General features: G+C 54.9%; 1 protein-coding gene across 2 annotated transcripts; it reads right to left on the minus strand.

Annotated features, from left to right (window-relative positions):
- Positions 1 to 308: 308 nt before the first annotated feature.
- On the minus strand, positions 309 to 17,282 carry ACER1 (alkaline ceramidase 1). Of its 2 annotated transcripts, XM_007444017.3 has the most exons (7): positions 17,028 to 17,282; positions 10,902 to 10,995; positions 7,891 to 8,005; positions 6,418 to 6,556; positions 4,500 to 4,637; positions 3,473 to 3,610; positions 309 to 1,405 (listed from the first exon to the last, which is right to left on the minus strand). In XM_007444017.3, the coding sequence occupies exons 2-7, from the start codon at positions 10,992 to 10,994 to the stop codon at positions 1,237 to 1,239; spliced, it is 792 nt and encodes a 263-aa protein (XP_007444079.1). In that variant the 5' UTR covers position 10,995; positions 17,028 to 17,282; the 3' UTR covers positions 309 to 1,236. The 2 variants fall into 2 exon arrangements, with proteins under 2 accessions (XP_007444079.1, XP_025032567.1); XM_025176799.2 differs by lacking the exon at positions 17,028 to 17,282 and having other exon boundaries at positions 10,902 to 11,489.
- Between the last annotated feature and the right edge of the window lie 919 nt (positions 17,283 to 18,201).

Below are 18,201 nucleotides of genomic sequence, written 5' to 3' on the forward strand. Positions count from 1 at the left end.
TTCCTTCCCTGCCTCCCTGCCTCCCTGCCTCCCTGCCTCCCTGCCTCCCTGCCTCCCTGCCTCCCTCCTACAAAAGAGAAAGCAAATCAATTGCACGCCATAGAGGAGATACCCAGTTTGGTAACAGCCTGCATGAAAAAGGTCTTGGAGAAACAGCTGACTGCAAACGCAGTATGAGCCAGCAGCAGCATCTGGCTGCAAAAAAGACAGGTGCAATTCGCGGCAGCTTCAACAGAACGATAATGCCTAAATCAGAGGAAATAGTAGTTCCATTTTATTGTGCATTGGTCAGATTCTGCCCCCCGCCCTGCCCCGCCCCAAAGTCCCTACATCCATTCTGAGTCCAGATAAGAACAATTCAAAGAAATTGGGGCACATTCAGAGCAGGACGAGGAGGGCGGCCGGGCCATCAGACACAAAGTCCTAGAGAAAGAGAGACGGGAGGAGCTGGGCGGGCTCAGCCAAGAGAAGCGGGCAAGGTTGGCAGCCCTCTGAAAGGATCCCGCAGAATGCGTGCGACAATCGCGCCAAGAAGATCGAGTCCTTGCTTTTCTTCTCGTTCCAGAGGGAAGAACTTGGAGTTGTGGGTTTAAGTTACAGGAAGGCAGATTCTGATTAAAGGTTAGAAAAAGCTTTCTCAGTCTGGCCCGACTGAGACAGCGCGCCCAATGGGGGCGTCTGCGGGATGGAGTCAAAAAAGTCAAGATGGTGCCTGCGGTGCACCTAAGAAACAGGCCGAGTTTCGATCACCCCGTTGTGGCCGCCGTCTTGACTTTTTAGACCGTACCTTGAGCTGGACGGCTTCCAGCGGAGGCGAGACGAGGATGCCCGAGGCATTGGGCCCTCGCCAGACCTGCTCCCGGCTGGCCCTGCCCGCTCACTCCAGCCTGTTGCAGCCGGCTTCCAGCTTTGCCACCATTTGAAGGTCTCAAAATGCTTTTCAGCTGCTTTTGGGGAGAAAAATAGCTTTCAGGAGGGGGAAAAAAACGGGTTTAAGGTGAATTTCTGGGCTTTGATTTGTCTTTTGCATCTGCAGGCGCAGCTGCTGATTTAGAGGCAGGCCGGTAAGCAGGTGCAACGTGCCAGGGGCGACTGGGGGCTGCGCACGGCCCAGCCACCCTCCCTGAGCCCGGCCCCAGAGGCCCCCATAAATAGCTGCAGGTCTCGGTGCGGGGGAACCCAGTGGGGGTGGCCCCTGTCGCCAGCCCCCCAGCTGCCCTCCTCCTCGCCGCCCCGCTAGCACCACTTGAGGGGCTTCCGGACGGTGACGTAGGGCAGCGTGATGGGGAAGGTATTGCTGGGCCAGAACTCCATCGCGGGCTCGCTGCTGGGCAGGTCGTGGTAGATGTCGAAGAAGAGGATCAGGGTGATGCAGTGGAGCAGGGCGATGTTGATGAAGACGTGCCTGCGGATGAAGCCAGCAGAGCCTCAGAAACGCTCCAGCCAATTCCGGCCCCCGCCCCTCCTGCTGCTCCCCTCCGCGCCCCCCAGCCTCCCCGCCAAAGACGTGAGCCTTTCCGGGACTTAGCAGCAAACGGTGAATGATGCTGCCCCGGGCAGGTTCAAAGGTATGGTCGGCCCCCGAGGTTTGGGACGGATCCTGAGACCTGCTTGGTGGGGGTGGTGAGGATAAAGTTGGGGGGAGGCGAGGAGTCCGTCTCCCACAATCCCACAAGCCCGTTCTTTGCACACTGCCGTGTTGGTGCAACACAACCCCTCCACTGAGTTCACCTACGTTCTGGCTTGATGCAATACACTGGATTTTAAAGTGACCCCCACGGGCTGAGTTTGCACCGGATGCAAGATGCCATGGCTCCTAGCCATGGTTAAAATTGAGCCAGGTCTTTCTCTGGCCGGGTTAAGTGTTGCGTGAAGGTGGCCTTTCTGCCCGAACAGGCTGGGAGTTCAGTGGGGATGCTCCGCTCAGAGGGAGCAAAGAGTCAAGGAATTGCATGCCTCTGCTGGTGCTGCCGGCCCCTCCAAGCCCTGCTCTCTGGAAGGAGGTCAACAATGGCTTCTCTTGCAAGCCCACCACGGGATGGCCGTGCCAGTGGAGCAAGATGAGGGCGTCCGGTTCCCCTTGAGGAGGTTGCTTGGCTGCTCCTGTGAGCTGGCCCACCCGGCCCCGGAGTGGAGAGAAGGGCGGACGCTGGATGGGTCCACCGGCTCAGTAGGATGGAGCTGGCCGAATCTGGGATTTTCCCCAGGCAAGACAGGGACCTGCCCTCAGGGTGAGGCCCAAAGGCTTGCTTTAAATAGGATTCTGATGATGATGATGATGATGAAAATTATTATTGTTATAATCACCATTGCAAAAGGCAGTTTTCCTTGGAACAGCTTCCATCCTGCAACGATACCTCTAACACAGTGTTGTCCAAACTTGGCCACTTTAAGATGAGTGGACTTCAACTCCCAGAATTCCCCAGCCAGCCATGCAGAAGTCCACTCATCTTAAAGTGGCCAAGTTTGGACAACACTGCTCTAACGCCATCAAACAGCAACATCTGCCCATTCCAGATGTTGGGCAGTCCTTGGGAAGGACTTGATTGGTGGGTCAAAATGCCAGATGCAGGATAAACACCTGGCTGACTGTGCGACCAGTAATAATAATATTGTGACCTCATGTTGATGTGTATATAATAATTATTGTAATAATATTGGGAAGAACTGATAGGTAGACAAGAGTGCCAGATCCAGTCTAAACATCTGGCTGACTGTGCAACCAGCCATTACAGTAATAATTGGAGAAGATCATAAAGTACCAAGATCTGAAAACCAAAGCTGAAAGATTACGGCATGACCGGCCGTGGTGGTCCCAGGGGCTATCGGCACACGGGTGCCATTCCAAAAAGCCTTGGACGGTGCTAAGAAATCTGCACATTGGCAAAATTTCCATCTGTCAATTACAAAAGGCCCCCTTGCTTGGATCCGCTCATAGATGACACAGACACGTTAGGGCAGGGTTCCTCAGCCTTGGCCACTTGAAGATGGGTGGCCTTCAACCACGCATCTTCAAGTGGCCAAGGCTGAGGACCCCTGTGTTAGGGCATCTTAGGCCTTGGGAAGAACTCGATGCGAATGATGGCCAACACCAGCTAAAGAATGGGCAGCCGCGATTTCACATTGTTGAGGAGGAGGAGGAGAAGAAGAGGAGGAGGAGGAGGAGGAGGAGAAGAAGAAGAAGAAGAAAAGGAGGAGGAGGAGGAGGAGGAGGAGGAAGAGGAAGAGGAAGAGGAAGAGGAAGAGGAAGAGGAAGAGGAAGAGGAAGAGGAAGAGGAGGGCGATTTGTTATAGCAAAAGATTCTCTTTCAGGCTTCTCCACCCTGAGTGGCAACTGAGGGGTCCTCAGAGCCATCTAGTCCAGCCCCGCTCTTCAGGAAGTACAAGCCCCCTCCCACGCCCCCCAGGCGCTGCAACCCTTCCCAGCAAGACAGACCCCAGCAGGGGCGTTTGCCTTCTCCCTCCTCCTTACCAGAAGCTGTGAAGGTAGCAAAAGTTGAGCTTTTGGCAGAAGCTGCAGAAAAACTTGTCCACAAGCCAGCAGCTGATGGCGATGACCCACCAGAAGGTCATGGTCACGGCCGCGCGTCTGACCGCAGGGCTGCTGCACCTGAGGAAGAGGTCCAGGTCCAGGTGAGTTAGAGGGGCCTCTGCAGCCCAACAGATCAGATGCCGCAGGCGGGCTTTTGAAACACTCAGATCCCAGGGAGGATCCCTGCTGTCTCCCGGCATGAGTCCCTGTTCTGGGCTGCCCTGCAAAGGGGGACCCTTCCCCGAAGTCTCACCCTGACCGCCCCGCTAAGCAGCAACCTGGTTTCAAGCCGCATCGGCCGATGCCTGAGTTCCCACAGCAGCTCCTCCTGGCTAGTGAACCCAGGTCAGCGCTAGCCAGGCTTAATCTGTTGTGTGAGTGTAGGGACCTTGGAGGTCTAGCCCACCCTGCTGCCCAAGATGGGAGTCCAACAGACGGTTGCCCGATCCAGACAGATGGACGGGCGAACTGCTTCCTGTGGCAGAATCGCCGTGACTGTCGGCTAAGCTGCCAGTGGCCACTCTGGACGAGTCAATATTTTTAATTGGAGGTCAGAGGCGACTGGATGAGCAGGGGACTTCCAGAAGAGGGTACCTGTGGCCACTCTGCAGGAGTAACTGTTCTGAGCTGTGGTCCGTCAGAAGCCCCTCCTCTATGCTGAGCAGGGAAGCCCCATCTCAGAAGGCTGGCAAACGACCCCAAGGCCTTGTCCCCGTGGCAGAGGCAGAGATGCCCCTTCCTGCGTGGGCAGGGTGCCCACTGGCGGCCTGCTGCAGAAGGAGCGCAGAAGCAGCCTTGCCCTGCTCAGCCCTCCCTCCGCTTGGCTGCGTGGCACGCCAACCGCAAGTCCCTCCACGCAGGGCTGCCAAACGTGGGGCCAAGATCAGAGCGGTCTGCCCCGTCCACATGCAGGGGTCGGCAGCCACCAGGCGGGGTGCAAGAAAGTGGGGCTCGGCCCCTTTCTTACCTTCGCACTTCCTGGTACGCCAGATAGAGCAGGTGGAAAGCCACGCAGTTGAGGACGTAAGCGTTGAGGGCCGGTTTCACAAAGGACATGAAGGTGCTGGTCACCGTCACCATGGCCACAAAGGTGATGAACTGGTCCCTGAGGGAGGCACGGCCACGTTTACGCCCTTTACCCTGGAGATGCCGCCTCCTCCTCCCCCTCCTCGCCAGCACAGACAGCTGCAAGGAGTCTGCAGGGCACCCTCAAAAAAGCATGTTATGCACGTAAAACCCGGGCAGAGCTTTGATCGCCCCGTCATGGCTGCCATCTTGACCTTTTGGACCATGCCCTGCGGACACCCCAGGACTGTCGGATCACCCCAGGGCTTGGCTTGTGCCTGCCAGGTGGGTGCCAGGCGGGAAGTAGCAGGCACTGACCCATTGAACCAATTTTGCTCCATAAGGATTAGCTAACTCTGGAATGACGAAATGGCGTTGTGGCGGGGGGGGCATTGTACCCCTCCTTAGATGGCAATGCATACTGCTTCAAAAGAGGATCCTCCCCCCCCCCCCCCCGCTCATGGTGCTGAATGGAAACCTTGAATTTTGAGCTGAAGTCCTACCAAGCACTTTTATACATTGGGTTGGGAAATAAGTGCCCCGGGCTGACCCTTTTTTTGAAAAAAAAGAAAGTTTGGGGTCCACTGGGACTAGAATGGGACAGCGGTGGAGTGACGTCATGGGGGGGAGTCGGGAATCCCCAGCCCACTTTGCCAGGGGTCTGCAGGCTTTCCCAAGAGGTGCGCAACGGCTCTTAGCAGCGTGGTTTTCTTCTGCTCCCGCTCGGCTCAAGAGAGAGCTGAACACTGCACCCCCTGGAGCTGGCCCCTTGAGGTTGAATGTCACCAGGGTGGGGAGGTCAAAAAAGTCAAGATGGCAGCCAGAACCACGGGATCAAGCCCTGCCCCTTTTGGGCATGCCTCTCATCGGTCGTTTCCTGAGGTGGGGTGTGGTGTAGTGGGGAAGGTGGAGGACTAGGGAGCCTGGGGAGACCCGAGTTGGTTGGTTGATTGGTTGGCTGGTTTATTAAATTAATATATTATATAGTTCTAGTCTCCCCTCAGGCACAGAAACTCCCTGGAGGATTTGGGGCCACTTCCTCTCTCTGCCAGCCCTAAGAATGTGCTGCGGGTGGAGGAGGAGGAAGGGAGCTGAGGGATCCCCAAGCAAAAATAAAATGCAAAAACTCTTGAGGCAGTGTTTCTCAACCTGGGCCACTTGAAGATGGGTGGCCTTCAACTCCCAGAATTCCCCAGCCAGCATGGCTGGCTGGGGAATTCTGGGAGTTGAAGGCCACCCATCTTCAAGTGGCCCAGGTTGAGAAACACTGCTCTAAGGGGACAACAGCCCTTGCTCCTCCAGAATGCCACGGCCTGATGGGGGGCCGTGTGGGGTGGGCTGCCGCTGGGGAGCGGGAACGGCGGCATGGCTCAGCCTCCAACCTTCCCCCGTGTGTGATTCCGAGGTCAGGAGGCACGTTTGCAGAAGACACCAAGTTTCGTTAGCGCTAACCTTCGGGGTGGGGGGCTAAGCTTGCTCTGCAATTCCACCCTTTTCACTGGGTTTGGCATCATTCAACCACCTAACGTAGCCACTGGGAGACAGCTCTTTGCCAAGGCGCGCCACCCCTGGCTCCAGATGTTTCACCAATGATCAAACAAGTCCAGCAAGGTTTGGGTCCCCTATCCAAAAGCTGCGGGGCCTTTTTGGTCAAGGTGATTGCAGCCTGCTCACCCCGATTTCCAGCTGCTTTCGGACCCCCCTGCCCTGCAGCAGGCTGGTCTTCAGTGCCCAAGAAGGCTGCCCCGCCCTCCACCCCCTCTGGCGGTCCGACCGCAGGGAAGCGGTGGCCCCTCCAGCTGCATGGCGGCCTTGCCTACCTATTTTTGATGAATCCGGGGAAATAGCGGACGGGGAACCAGAAGGCGTAAGAGATGCACATGGTCCAGAGGATGGAGAGCTCATCCAGGAGCTGCCCTGCGTAGCTCAGAGTCATGTGGTAGTACAAGGAGAAGAAGCCTGGGGGCGAAGGAGGGCAGCTTCAGGCGCACACGTCGTGGCATCACCCCAAAGGGCCCGGCCATCTCACGCCTATCGAAACAGCCGTGGGCAAATGGTGCCCACTTCACTGGTGCCTTGGCGCCCAGAGGGATGGTGCCTGAGCCTCCAGGGGGCGCCTCTCCAGCCACCCAGTGAGCACAGTCGGCCGGGTCCCATTAAGATGCCGGGCAGAGAGTTCTGGGCAGTTGGACTTCTGGTATTTAGGATCTTAATTCCTGAAAGGGAGAAGTTCTGGGGCTGCCCCTGAATTAACACCCCATCAACTCATCTCACCTGCTGTGGTTGCTGCTGCGGGCGAGGCACTCTGCACACGCTCTAAGATCAAACTGCCAACATCTGGCTGCAAAGTGGCCCCATTTCAGGGAGGGCAATTGGGGCGCTGGGGGGGACTTGGACAAGGTTAAGGAGAAGATGAGATGGTCTGCTCCTCTTCCCGTTCATTCCTACTCGGGAAATACTAACAGCAGAACCTCCCTCAACCCCCAGAAGGCCAACAAGAGTGGGGGGTGCCCCTTCCGGGACTGGACCTCAGGAGGACAAGCTGCCGCCCCTCCCTCCCTCCCCCCAAATTTGCCCCCTTCCAGGACAGCCGCCTCTGCGGTCGGCCAACTAGGCGCCTGGAGCGCCCGCTGCGTTCGCCTTCGCGTGACAGCGACGCGCGCCTCCGGAGCGTCCCGGCTACGCCGAGTCGGATGCAGCGCGAGGGCGCCTTGCGGGCGGGCGGGCGGGCGGGCAGGGGAAGCGCGACGGTCCCTGGGAATGACCCCGCGAGGGACGGACCGCCGCGGGCCGGGCCGGGCCGGGCCGGGCCGGACGGGGCGACCGGCACGCGGAAGGAGGCAGCGCGTGGGGAGCGTCTCCGAAGGGACTTCGCATCAGGGTATGATTATGCTGATCGTTATGGAAGCCTTTCCTCCGCTGCCGTGCGAACAGCATTTGGTTTGCGCTGGATTGCGCTCGCTTTAATTGTGTTCATGGTTCGCCGCCGCCCAGAGCGATCACAAAAGCCACCCACTCGGTTGGGACGGGCGGCTATCGAAATTAAAGTAAGGAAGTAAGTAAATAAATAAAGGGGCCCTCCCTAGTTTTCCAGAGAGTAAAAGGAGAGGAGGGGAGAAACGCTTTGAGTCCTGCAAGATCCCGTTAATGTAACCTTACGGTGAAGGCAGGCAAGTGGTCCCGGGTGTGCTGCTCGCCTGGACTACCTCGCAGGGCTGACAGGCAGGTTGGGGATTTGGGCCCGGCCTTCTGCTCCTGGGGGCAAGCAAGGCTCCGGCTTCTTGGCCACCTACCGATGAAGATTTGCAAGATGACAAAGCCCCGAATCGGTGTGGGACGGTAGGCGATGTAATCGGTGTTCAGCCATAACATCGTGGGCGCCAGGAGGAAAAAGGCGACGTTGCTGATCTGGAAAAGAATGAAGGGGAAGAGGAACGGGGGCGGGCGGGATGATTTGATTTTTGAAATCTGGACGGTGCAAAACCCTTGGAGGTGCAAAGCCAGCGGCGCCAACTCTTCGGCACCCCATGACCTCCAGAAGCCACCGAGGCAGAGGGGAATGCGTGGGGCCATAGGAAGAGAGAGGATTGATCCTGTATTCCCCCCTTAGCTGTCATTTTCCTCCTTTTTGTCTAAGGCAGTGTTTCTCAACCTTGGCCGCTTGAAGATGGGTGGACTCCAACTCCCAGAATTCCCCAGCCAGCCATGCTGGCTGGGGAATTCTGGGAGTTGGAGTCCACCCACCTCCAAGTGGCCAAGGTTGAGAAACCCTACTCCAGGGAGCTATAACGTTGCTTGTCCGCACAGAGGGAAAACCCACTGCACCCAGTGCCCCTTGCTGAAAAGTTGGCAGGCCTAATGCTATAAAAATTCAAAATCCTGGATCTTTTGGGATAGGCTAGATCAGCATTTGGCCAGCTGGGGAATTCTGGGAGTTGAAGTCCACACATCTATACGTTGCTACGGTTGAGAGACACTGACCTAAGGGATTGACCAGTCCCCTTCTAGGGCCTTTTCTTCCAGATTCCCAGGCCCAGAGCACTTCCCCTGCGACTCCCCCCGGTAGGATGCAGCCAGCTCAGTGCAGAGCCTCGCCAGGGTCTCTAACGCAGTTCCTGTAAGGCAGTGTTGTCCAAACTTGGCCACTTTAAGATGAGTGGACTTCAACTCCCAGAATTCCCCAGCCAGCCATGCTGGCTGGGGAATTCTGGGAGTTGAAGTCCACCCATCTTAAAGTGGCCAAGTTTGGACAACACTGCTGTAAGGGAATCAACTTTCCCTGCACTGATAATGGCTCCGGCTGGATTCTTGCTCTCCGAAGCATTCATGCGCAGACACCGTGACCCAACGCCCGCAAGAACTTGATTTCAGCAGTCTGCTTTCGGGGGGGGAGAGGGGCTGGCCTTCAGGGCCAAGGTGGAATTGCATCTTGGACATTCCTAAGCTGTTTTCATCCATCAATTCTTACCCACATTTTCAAAACCTCAGGCAGGAACCGATGGGCAAAAACAACTATGTTGTGCCTGCTGATAATTCTCTCCATTAAACGTGGGTTATGTTGACTGGGGGACACTGCGAGGTTCCTTCCAATGCTCAGTTTGCTATCAGGGGACACTGAAGGGGCCCGCTCTGGTGGCTGCATCACGGCATGCTTGCGTTCAGAGTTGGGCACCCACCGAAGGAATGGCCAGCCTCAGAATCAGAAGGAATTTCCTGACTGTGAGAAGCATTAAGCCACGGATTAGCCTGCCTGCTGAAGTCAGGGATGCTCCATCCTTGGACGGCCGTTGCCTGGGGTGGTCTGAGGATGCCTGCCCTGGCCAAGGGGCTGGGCTAGAAGACCTCAAGGTCCCTTTGAGGCCTAGGACTCTGTGATTCACACACCGGCAGGTTGTTATTCCGCCCTGCCCTATTTCTGTAACAGCTTTTCTGGAATCCTTGCAACATCTGGCTTACTTCAAAGGTCTGGCATCAATTTGGAAAGCCTCCCTACATGGAAATCAGAGAGGCATCAATTCTTGCTTTTGTTCTTAGGGATAACATCAGCATCTTGGGGAACCCGTTGCTGAAATCTTCTTACACTGGCAAGGGCAAGTGAATGTTCAAATTAGAAACCTGCGCTACGCCAGGGCCCAGCTAACATGGACAGTTTTGACCCTTCCGTGGGTACCGCTGCAAGGTTGGTTTGCAAAGACAGGAAGCTGCGGAGAATTGCAATGAATGGCGCAAATGAATTCTTAATTGCATTTTCCTTTCCCATTGCATGCTTCGCTTGCTCAGGATGATATCTTTCTATCTTTCAAAATAATTCCCATGTCCTGCTCAAAGACCAAGCCCAACATTTCCAGCCTGCTTGCTGATCCCTTGAGCGCAGACTTGGGGACGTCTGCAATCCCACCTTCTCCTTCCTGACCCAGACCCTGCCCTAACCTGGTACCCAGCCCTTCTCCAGCCCTCCAGCTCCACGCAGTACCCAGGAGGGTGTATGACAGCCTACATTCAATTGTGGTTTCTTGCAGGCTGTCGGCAGAACCAAAACCAGATGCTCTTGGCTGCCTTGTGGAGGCGGAGATGCTGGGAAGGGAGCAAAGCACCGGCCCCATAGGAAACCGATCATGCTGACATCGGAAGGGGGAGTCTTAAAATTTCTTGAGCCACTCTCGGAAGAAGAACTGGGGAGAACTGGGAAGGGGGACAGTGTAATGGTAAGCAATTAAGGTGGATCTAGACCAGTATTTTTCAAACTTGGCCACTTGAAGATGGGTGGACTTCAACTCCCAGAATTCTGGGAGTTGAAGTCCACTCATCTTCAAGTGGCCAAGGTTGAGTAACCCTGCTCCAGGGAGCTATGACGTTGCTTGGAAAAAACCACCGTGTCCAGGGCCCCTTGCTGCAAAGTTAGCAGGCCTAATGCTGCCAAACTTCAAGATCCTAGACCTCAGGACAGGCTGGGAAGAGCCAGTAGCACACGATGTGTTTCTGATTTGACTGGAGAAGCCTCCACGGAGAGTGGACGACCCAGCGCAATGGGGCAGCAAGTACCAACCCTGCCTGCTCCTTTTGCCCTGGTTGTGGGGCTGTTGGCTTGCGGGGGGTGGGCGAACGGGGCCACGCATATCGTGAATCCTGTGGCTGGTCCGTCACGGCTCGATGACCTCCTGATGATGGAGGCGACGAGGAGCCTTTGCGGCCGGGTGCTCGGTGGCAAAAGCTGGTCCGGCGCATCGGTTCCCCCCGCAGGTGAGGGGAAAGGGGGGGCGCAGCCCTGGCCAAAGGGGCCCTCGCACGTCTGGCAGAGAGTTACCGTGTTGTAATATTCGGCGATGTACTCCGAGTGCTCGAAGTTCGCTTCGCACCAGTCGACCTCGGAGCTGAGATAAGAGAATACGCGCAGCATCCTGACACCGCCGTCCGAAGGCAGGAGGAGAGGCCGAGGAGAGAAGAGGAGAGCAGTGAGGCAAACCTGCCGGTCCAGCTTTTCTGCATCCCTGTGCCCTTTTATTGCACACCTCCCTGCCTGCCTCTCAGCAAACGGCCAAACGTATTTCAGAATAACCTTATTAGAGGCCTGACTTATTGCCAAATCTGCTGAACTCCTCCTGCAATCCTTGATCTAATCTCCCCTTAAAAGCATCGCTGGGCCTGGTGGCCAGGAGCTGCATGGGGCAGCCCTCGCCCGGGCGGAGAAAGGTTTCCTTTGCCCTCCGGAAGAGGCCCTCCTCCCTTTCCCAGATGTCCACATGGGCACCAGAAGGGGCCACTTCTCCTTCCTCCCTCCCCGGCAGGGAGCCCTACGTGGTCCTGATCCACGCCACTGTTAGAAAAGGAGCCGAGACCTTCCTCTTCGCATAGACCTTTGCGGACCAATTTATTTTTCATTCGGATTGGAACGGCTGGGATTTTTGTTAATGGCATCTGAACAGTCCATGTTTTGTAATGTGTGGCCAGCTGCCTTGAGTCCCCTAGGGCAGAAAGGAAGGGTCAAAATCTGAAATACTGAAAATAAAGGGATTTACTCAACGAGCTGGTTTAATTTTATTTATGGTTCATGCAACAATACAGAACCAAAATGACCCGCCTCTGGGCTAAGGGGTTTGGCTGGAGAGAGGAGCATCAGCCAGGAGGGTGGTCAAAAGAGTCAGAATGGCGGTCACCATCTCACAAGGGAAGCCCTGCTCCTCTTTTCTGTGCATCGCGTGTTAAAAAGGTGCAGGGCTTCGAGCACATGCTCAGGGCCACCCGCTCGATGTTTTTAACCCTCCACAAGCCCCTCTGCAGCCAACTCAGCCCCTGGACTTGAGGTCCATGTCTCTTTTGCCAGACAACTGTGTAAATGGCCCCCAAAAATTAAGATTGAAACAGCATTTCTCTGCATTACATAGAGAGACAAGCAACCACTTTCATCTTCTTTGCGGAACAAGCAAGTGCAGTCTCAGAAATTAACTAAGTTGGGCAAGAAAGGAACCTTTGCCAGCAGAATAAAGTCCGTAAGACTCCGGATCAAATTACTGGGATTTTGAAACTAGACTTCCCTGGGCGAGCTCATGGCTTGAACAGGTCGTCCTTGTTTAGCGACCACAACTGGGAAGAAGATCGGAAGCCACTGCTTTATAACTTTTTTCTTTTCTTTTCTTTTCTTTTCTTTTCTTTTCTTTTCTTTTCTTTTCTTTTCTTTTCTTTTCTTTTCTTTTCTTTCCTTTCTCTTTCTCTTTTTTCTTTTCTTGCACTTTTTGGGATACGTGGTGGTGTTGGGGGTCCTGTGGGCTACATTTATTCCTGATTCGTCATGGCGATCATGCATAAGTCAGGCCGCCGGGCTAAGCTTTCTTGACGACTAAATGAATAAATCATAGAAAGCAACGGTGGGGGAAAAAATCTCCCTGCTCTCGAAGAATGCAGTGTGGAGAAAGTTGCGGGGAGGGGGGCGTGTTAAACGGTGCTGCCTCTTGCAGGGTCCTTCTGCCCCCTCCCCACGGCTCTATAACCAGGATGAAGCCCGGGTGCCAGCCCCACCTAGAATTCTGCCCACCTAGGGTTTGGGGGAGAGGAAACTCTCTCTTTTTTTAAACCAAAATAATAGTTCAAAGACAGGGACAAGAGCAGTTTAGAAAGAGCTCTAGCAACTCATTTTACTTCACTGAGAGCCGGCCCAGCGATGCAAAGAAAAGAGCGGCCATTCCTCCTTTTCTGCAGGGTCTTCCCGTGCTCGGTGCTTCATCCAGAAAGCCCTCCATTCTCCCCCCCACTCCAAATTTTTGCTTTCCTTCAGGAAAGAGTGGGAGACCCTCCTTTTCCCAGGTGTCTTTGGCCGATAGGATGGCACTTGAGGTCAGCCGACGAGGGCCGTCTCTGCGAGGGTGTTTTATCATGTGGATTCCAGAGCATCTGGAGGTTTTTAAGATGCGTGTTTTTACCTCTGGTTGGAGCAGTGTGCTGTTGCGATCAAGCCAACACACAAACAACCCTGCAGATTACAAGCCAGGGTTTGGGGAAGAACCCACAATGCCTCGCCCATAGCTCATCCACGTCATTTGCACAAACACAACCCCACGTGCGGGACGCCACTGTGGCTTTCCACACAGGCCGAGGGCCAGAAAGGGTGGCGTTGCCAACAGGCCCCCAGCTTTGCCAACCTGCTGGCTTCACATGGGTCAGGTGTGCCACTTGCAGAAGCTTAAACTGGCTTCTGGGTGTCCCAGTTAGGAAAAGCTGGCTTGAAGCTGGTCCTAGCACCCGGGGGTGGCGTGACCCAGCCCCGCCACCACGTTGCAGAAAGGTCCTCCCCTCCGTGTCTCCCCAGATCTCTGCCGCGAGAATGCAGGGCGGCGGCCTCGGAGATCGCCTGGATTTTGATTCCTCACTTGTTTTCACTATCACCAACTGCGTCGCCTACCAAGAGCAGGGGGGGGGGGATCCCACCTTTTTTGCATGAAGCATGGGGTGGGGAGAGGCGGCACAGAGTACCGTGTAAGATAAGGGTGCCGGGAGGATCGTGGCGGCTTTCTTCAGGGAGCGTAGACGGATTTTCCTGCGTTTCTCAGTGAGATTTGCAGCTGGGCAGTCCTGCAAAAAATATTCGTCTGGAGCGATGGGGCACTGTGGCAGGGCAGGTGAGATTCAAGAGGATCTATACCAGGGTTTCTCAACCTTGGCGACTTGGAGACGGGTGGACTTCAACTCCCAGAATTCCCCAGCCAGCATGGCTGGCTGGGGAATTCTGGGAGTTGAAGTCCACCCATTTTCAAGTCACCAAGGCTGAGAAACACTGATGTATACCATTTCAGTTTGAAGGACTGAGATTGGAAACTGATATTCCCGGCCTTCACTCTTTTTAAGGACTTTCAGGGACGCCGAAAGCCGGCTCTCTTACAATAATCTCAGTTTAGAGCAAGGTGCCTGCTTAGATCGACACTTTTCACACCCACGACATTCGTAATTAAGCATGATAATAATGTATTACATTTATACGCCGCCTGATTCCCAGCCACTCTGGGATTAGGCAAATTAACCGATGGAGGCAGATTCCTTTGATTTGGATTTTTGGAACGGATTTGCTCCTCTGGCAACTTGCACCCGATTTCAAATCAGGCGCAAGTTCTTTGGAATCCGTTCAGGCGTTCCGTCGGATTTCGCACATCCCATCGCTTTGCGGGTTGGATCTGTGCCTTCCGTTCAAGGGGTGACTTGGCTGAATCACCCTTTCCGATCGAGTCCTTCAAATGAATATCTTTACAGCCCTAGAGGCTGTCTTTGGCCTCCCGCATCAGGGGCAGTCTACCTCTGGCTGATAGTTCCTGGGAACAAGAGGAGCAAGAAGCCTCTTAGATCCCATCGGTGAGCTTCCTACAGGAGTCCAGCTGGACCTGTTTAGGATCCTTAATCCCTTTGCCACCTTCTGTCTTTCGAGGAGCCCTTTTTCATGGCTTGTTGGCAGCAAGACCTAAACTGACAGCTGCCCAGACGGGCTCCGCTCGGATGCCTCTTCTCCTGAAAGGGTCTCTTCTCTGCCCTCACTTGGAAAGAAATCAGAGCTTTGAGGTCAAGCGGGGTCACCCTTTCAGGTGTCCTTCAGAAACTGCCTTCTCCCAGGTCAAAACGGGGCTCCGTCCAGCTCCGGGCTGGCTACACGGACTGGCCGCAGTTCCCCAGGAAGCCCCATCGGGGTCTTTCCCAGCCCTGCTTGCAGCTGCTGCTAGCAGGGGTTGAATCCTGGACCTTTTGCCCGCAAAGCAGACCCTTGGCCAGGATTCTAGTCCTCGTGAGCCAGACTCACAGCTTGACAGAAGGAAGAAGGTAGCTGCCCCCTCCTTAGAGCATCAGTCCAGCTAGCTAAGCACCATCCAGATCAACCGGTACCTCGGCATCTCCAGCCAGGGTCCCTCCCGGCCCCTCCCGGAAACCCAGGGGTGGGGCTCACTTGGGTGGGGCTTGACGAATTCCTTGGCGTGCAAAATAGCCCCTTGGTAGGAGAGTGCCGAGCTGCAAGAGCGCTGTCCTTGTAACTCCTCCCGGCATCTAATGCGGCTTTCCGTGAAAACAGGACCGCTTGATTTAAAACCCCAGCTCACATCAGTCCTCGCTGGGGGAGCTGCAGAGGACTCAGCATTCAGCAGGAGGTAGCCCTGTTTTCGAGCAAGGGAACCCCTGAGGGGTGCAGGCGAACCCCAACTTGTGTCCCACTGATCATACACAGAGGCTTCTTTTTCACCTCCTGGTTTAACACTGAGAAGATTCCCGCCTGGCCTTCCCTAAGGCTTCAGTGCTTCTGGTCCTTAAAAACATGACAGTAAGCGTGGAGCCTTTCCTCCGTTTGCTCTGGCTTGCGTTTTAGCCGTGTTAAAAGGCTGTAAGAAGTTTGGGGGCAGAGGCCTGTTCCCTTGCGTTTCGTAAAGAAAAGGGCAGGTGGGTGACACCGCACGGTCCGCAGGAGTTTGAAAGCCCCGAGCTGCTGGGGCAGGAACGGGAGGGAGCCCTCATCGTCATCGCCATTAGCCACAGGGCAAAGGCGAAGACGCCTAAGACGGGGTTAGGGTTGCCGACCGGGGTTTGCAGCCACAGCCCCAGAAGATGCCCCCCGGGACAGTTGCTCTCAACTCCCGTCGTGTTCCCAAGCGATTCACGAGTGGAAAGGGTGGCCTCCCACGTCAGGTGCGTTCACACAACATGCTTAGCTCAGTTGGTGAAAGACAGTCCAACCGCAGGCTATATATGGTTAGTTTCATTTTTTAATATTTTTGTAATCTATATTTTATAAATAACTCGAGGCGGCGAGCATACCTAATCCTCCTTCCTCCTCCTGTTTTCCCCACAGCAACAGCGAAGTGAGTTGGGCTGATTGAGCGGGACTGGCCCAAAGTCGCCCAGCGGCTTTCGTGCCAGACTAGGACTCAGAGTCTCCTCTTTCTAGCCTGGAGCCTTCACCACTAGACCGCACTGGCTCTCTGGCGAGGTTGGAGAGCCTGTGCAAATCCAAACCGCTTGACTAGTTTATCAGCCCATGTGCTGAGCCCCCGGCTAGGTTAATCCAGTCCCTGGATTCTGCTCTCGCTGAAGGAGGAGAGCCGTGTTAGTACACGGGAGAGTCTCACAAGCGACAAGCAGCAACAGGACACGGATACCAACATGGGAACCTGACTTGGATGCAAGCCCAGATGTCTGCTTTGCCCCCGCATCTGTGCCAACCACACCATCACCGGCCCCAACAATTGCACACCGACAAGAGGAGAGGGGTCTTCGGGTGTTCTTCCTCCAGTGCAATGCGTGCCATCATCTGCCAGCGATGCCCCCCTGGATTCTGCGTAGGACCAACAGGACCCACTCTGCGCAAAAGCACTGATGGGCGCAAGTTGGACCTCAGGACCCGAAACAAGGACAAAATCCTATCAGAGCATTTTAATCTCCCAGGACACCCCGTTACAGATCTCAGATTAGCTGTTTGGGATGAAAGAAACTTTGCCAGCAAGTTCAGAGACTGCTGAACTCATGTACATCAAAAGGTTTCAGGTTTTCTCCACAAACCTAACGGGGTTTTTAACACATCCGAGCTGGTAACTGATAAGGTGCTTGTAATCTGTCTCACATGGGACCTGTAGCTGCACAACCGCCCTGCTTCACCTCCTTTCTCCACACTGGCCCCCCGACTGCCATTCACCCAGTTTAAACCCGATATCAGTTCGCACCAGATGAAGTGAGTGGCAGTGCTCCAAAATGCATGCCAACAGATTAAGAAGTGTGAGTCTGGAAAGGTGCCACCAGACAAGTCCTGATGTTAGGTCCTGCAGCGTGAGCGCAGCTCCGTCCCCGGGGGTGGCCAGGAGCGCCACTGAGCCCTGTGCAGGGACCTCAGGAGGGAGAGCTGCGAGGTTTTCCGTGGGAGAAAACTTCCAGTCCAAAGAGGACTCCACACCCCTGGCCTGGATCTCTTTCCTACCTGCTTCTGCTTTCTTCCTCCACAGGCCTGAAAGTCCAGATGTTTCACGTGCTGCCTTGCAGAGATGTCCCCGGCACCAGCAGGCTTCGGAGCCTCCTATCTCTTCCAACCTGTTTTGCCACCTGCGGATGGAAGGAGTCAGCCCGAGGAGGAGGAGGTCAAAGGGGAAGTGAGAAGGCAGAGAGAAAGCCCTCGTGCCTCTGGAATACTTTTTCTTCCAGCAGCCGCTGTGCATAAAGCATTTAAATAAATCTGCATTCGGACGCAAGGGAGGGGCCGGTGGCCCTCGGCCCGGGGGTGGCAAGAAGGCTGGCCATGCTGTGAAACAGCTGTGCGCGCACCAGACATCTTTCCTCCCGCTGAGATAGCAATTTCTTCCACTGAGGCTCCTCACACCCCGACCAGCTTGGGTAGTTTCATTTCGTCATCCCAGGCGCATATGCTCGATTGCCCCAAAGCTACGGAGGGTGGTTTTCCTCCATCCAAGAAATGGTGTTCACCAAAGCAGCCAAGCACCTTGTTTCAGAGGCGGGACCAGATTAGACATCTAAGTTCGTTGCTGAAAATGCTGTCTTTCTTTCGGCTGCAATATTACAGTTATCGCTGAACGCAACGAAAGTCGTGGCTGAGGAAATCTGCATTATGGGACGACGAGCCAGCTGCGTGATGCAGGCCCTCAAAAGGCAAATGCAGTCGTCGGCTGCCTTAAAATGAGCTCCCTGTCTCGGTCACAGGTTTTGCTCAACTCAGCATTAATCGATTAATTAATTAATTGAGAGTATGCTGCCCGTTTATTAAGGGGAGGCCAATTAAGAGACTTTCTCAAAGGCAAGTGGTTTTGCCAGTGGAATAAACTGTACCAACAGAAGAGAAAATCTGCAGCTCAGGGTGGAACTGCGGGGTCCTTGGGGTTCTCTGAGCTTGGTGGTTTCATTATCTGGCCAGGTAGCATCATCAGTGCTCTGCAGGAAAACCGCCAAGCCCAGAGAACCCCACGGACTCCATGAAATAAACTGCCCTAGGAGGTAGCAGAGTTTGGATTTGATCTGATTTGATTTGATCTGATCTGATTCGATCTGATGCTGCCCAACTCCAAACAACTCTGGGCTGCTCGTAATATAAAATATAAAAGCAATAGAACCACAAACCCCAAGTAAAGGAAAAGAAAAAGTAA

Source organism: Python bivittatus, unplaced genomic scaffold, assembly GCF_059951505.1.
Source record: "Python bivittatus isolate LINGU-HERP-01145 unplaced genomic scaffold, Pbiv_v1 ctg000500_np1212, whole genome shotgun sequence".
NCBI classification, from domain to species: Eukaryota; Metazoa; Chordata; class Lepidosauria; order Squamata; family Pythonidae; genus Python; species Python bivittatus.

Excerpts from the sequence above, each read along its gene's own strand:
- ACER1 (XM_007444017.3), bottom strand. The coding sequence starts at position 10,994 with ATGCTGCGCGTATTCTCTTATCTCAGCTCCGAGGTCGACTGGTGCGAA. Across the intron at positions 6,557-7,890 it reads CATCTTGCAAATCTTCATCG|GCTTCTTCTCCTTGTACTAC; the intron begins GTAGGTGGCCAA and ends CTTCGCCCCCAG. Across the intron at positions 1,406-3,472 it reads TGCTACCTTCACAGCTTCTG|GCACGTCTTCATCAACATCG; the intron begins GTAAGGAGGAGG and ends CTTCATCCGCAG.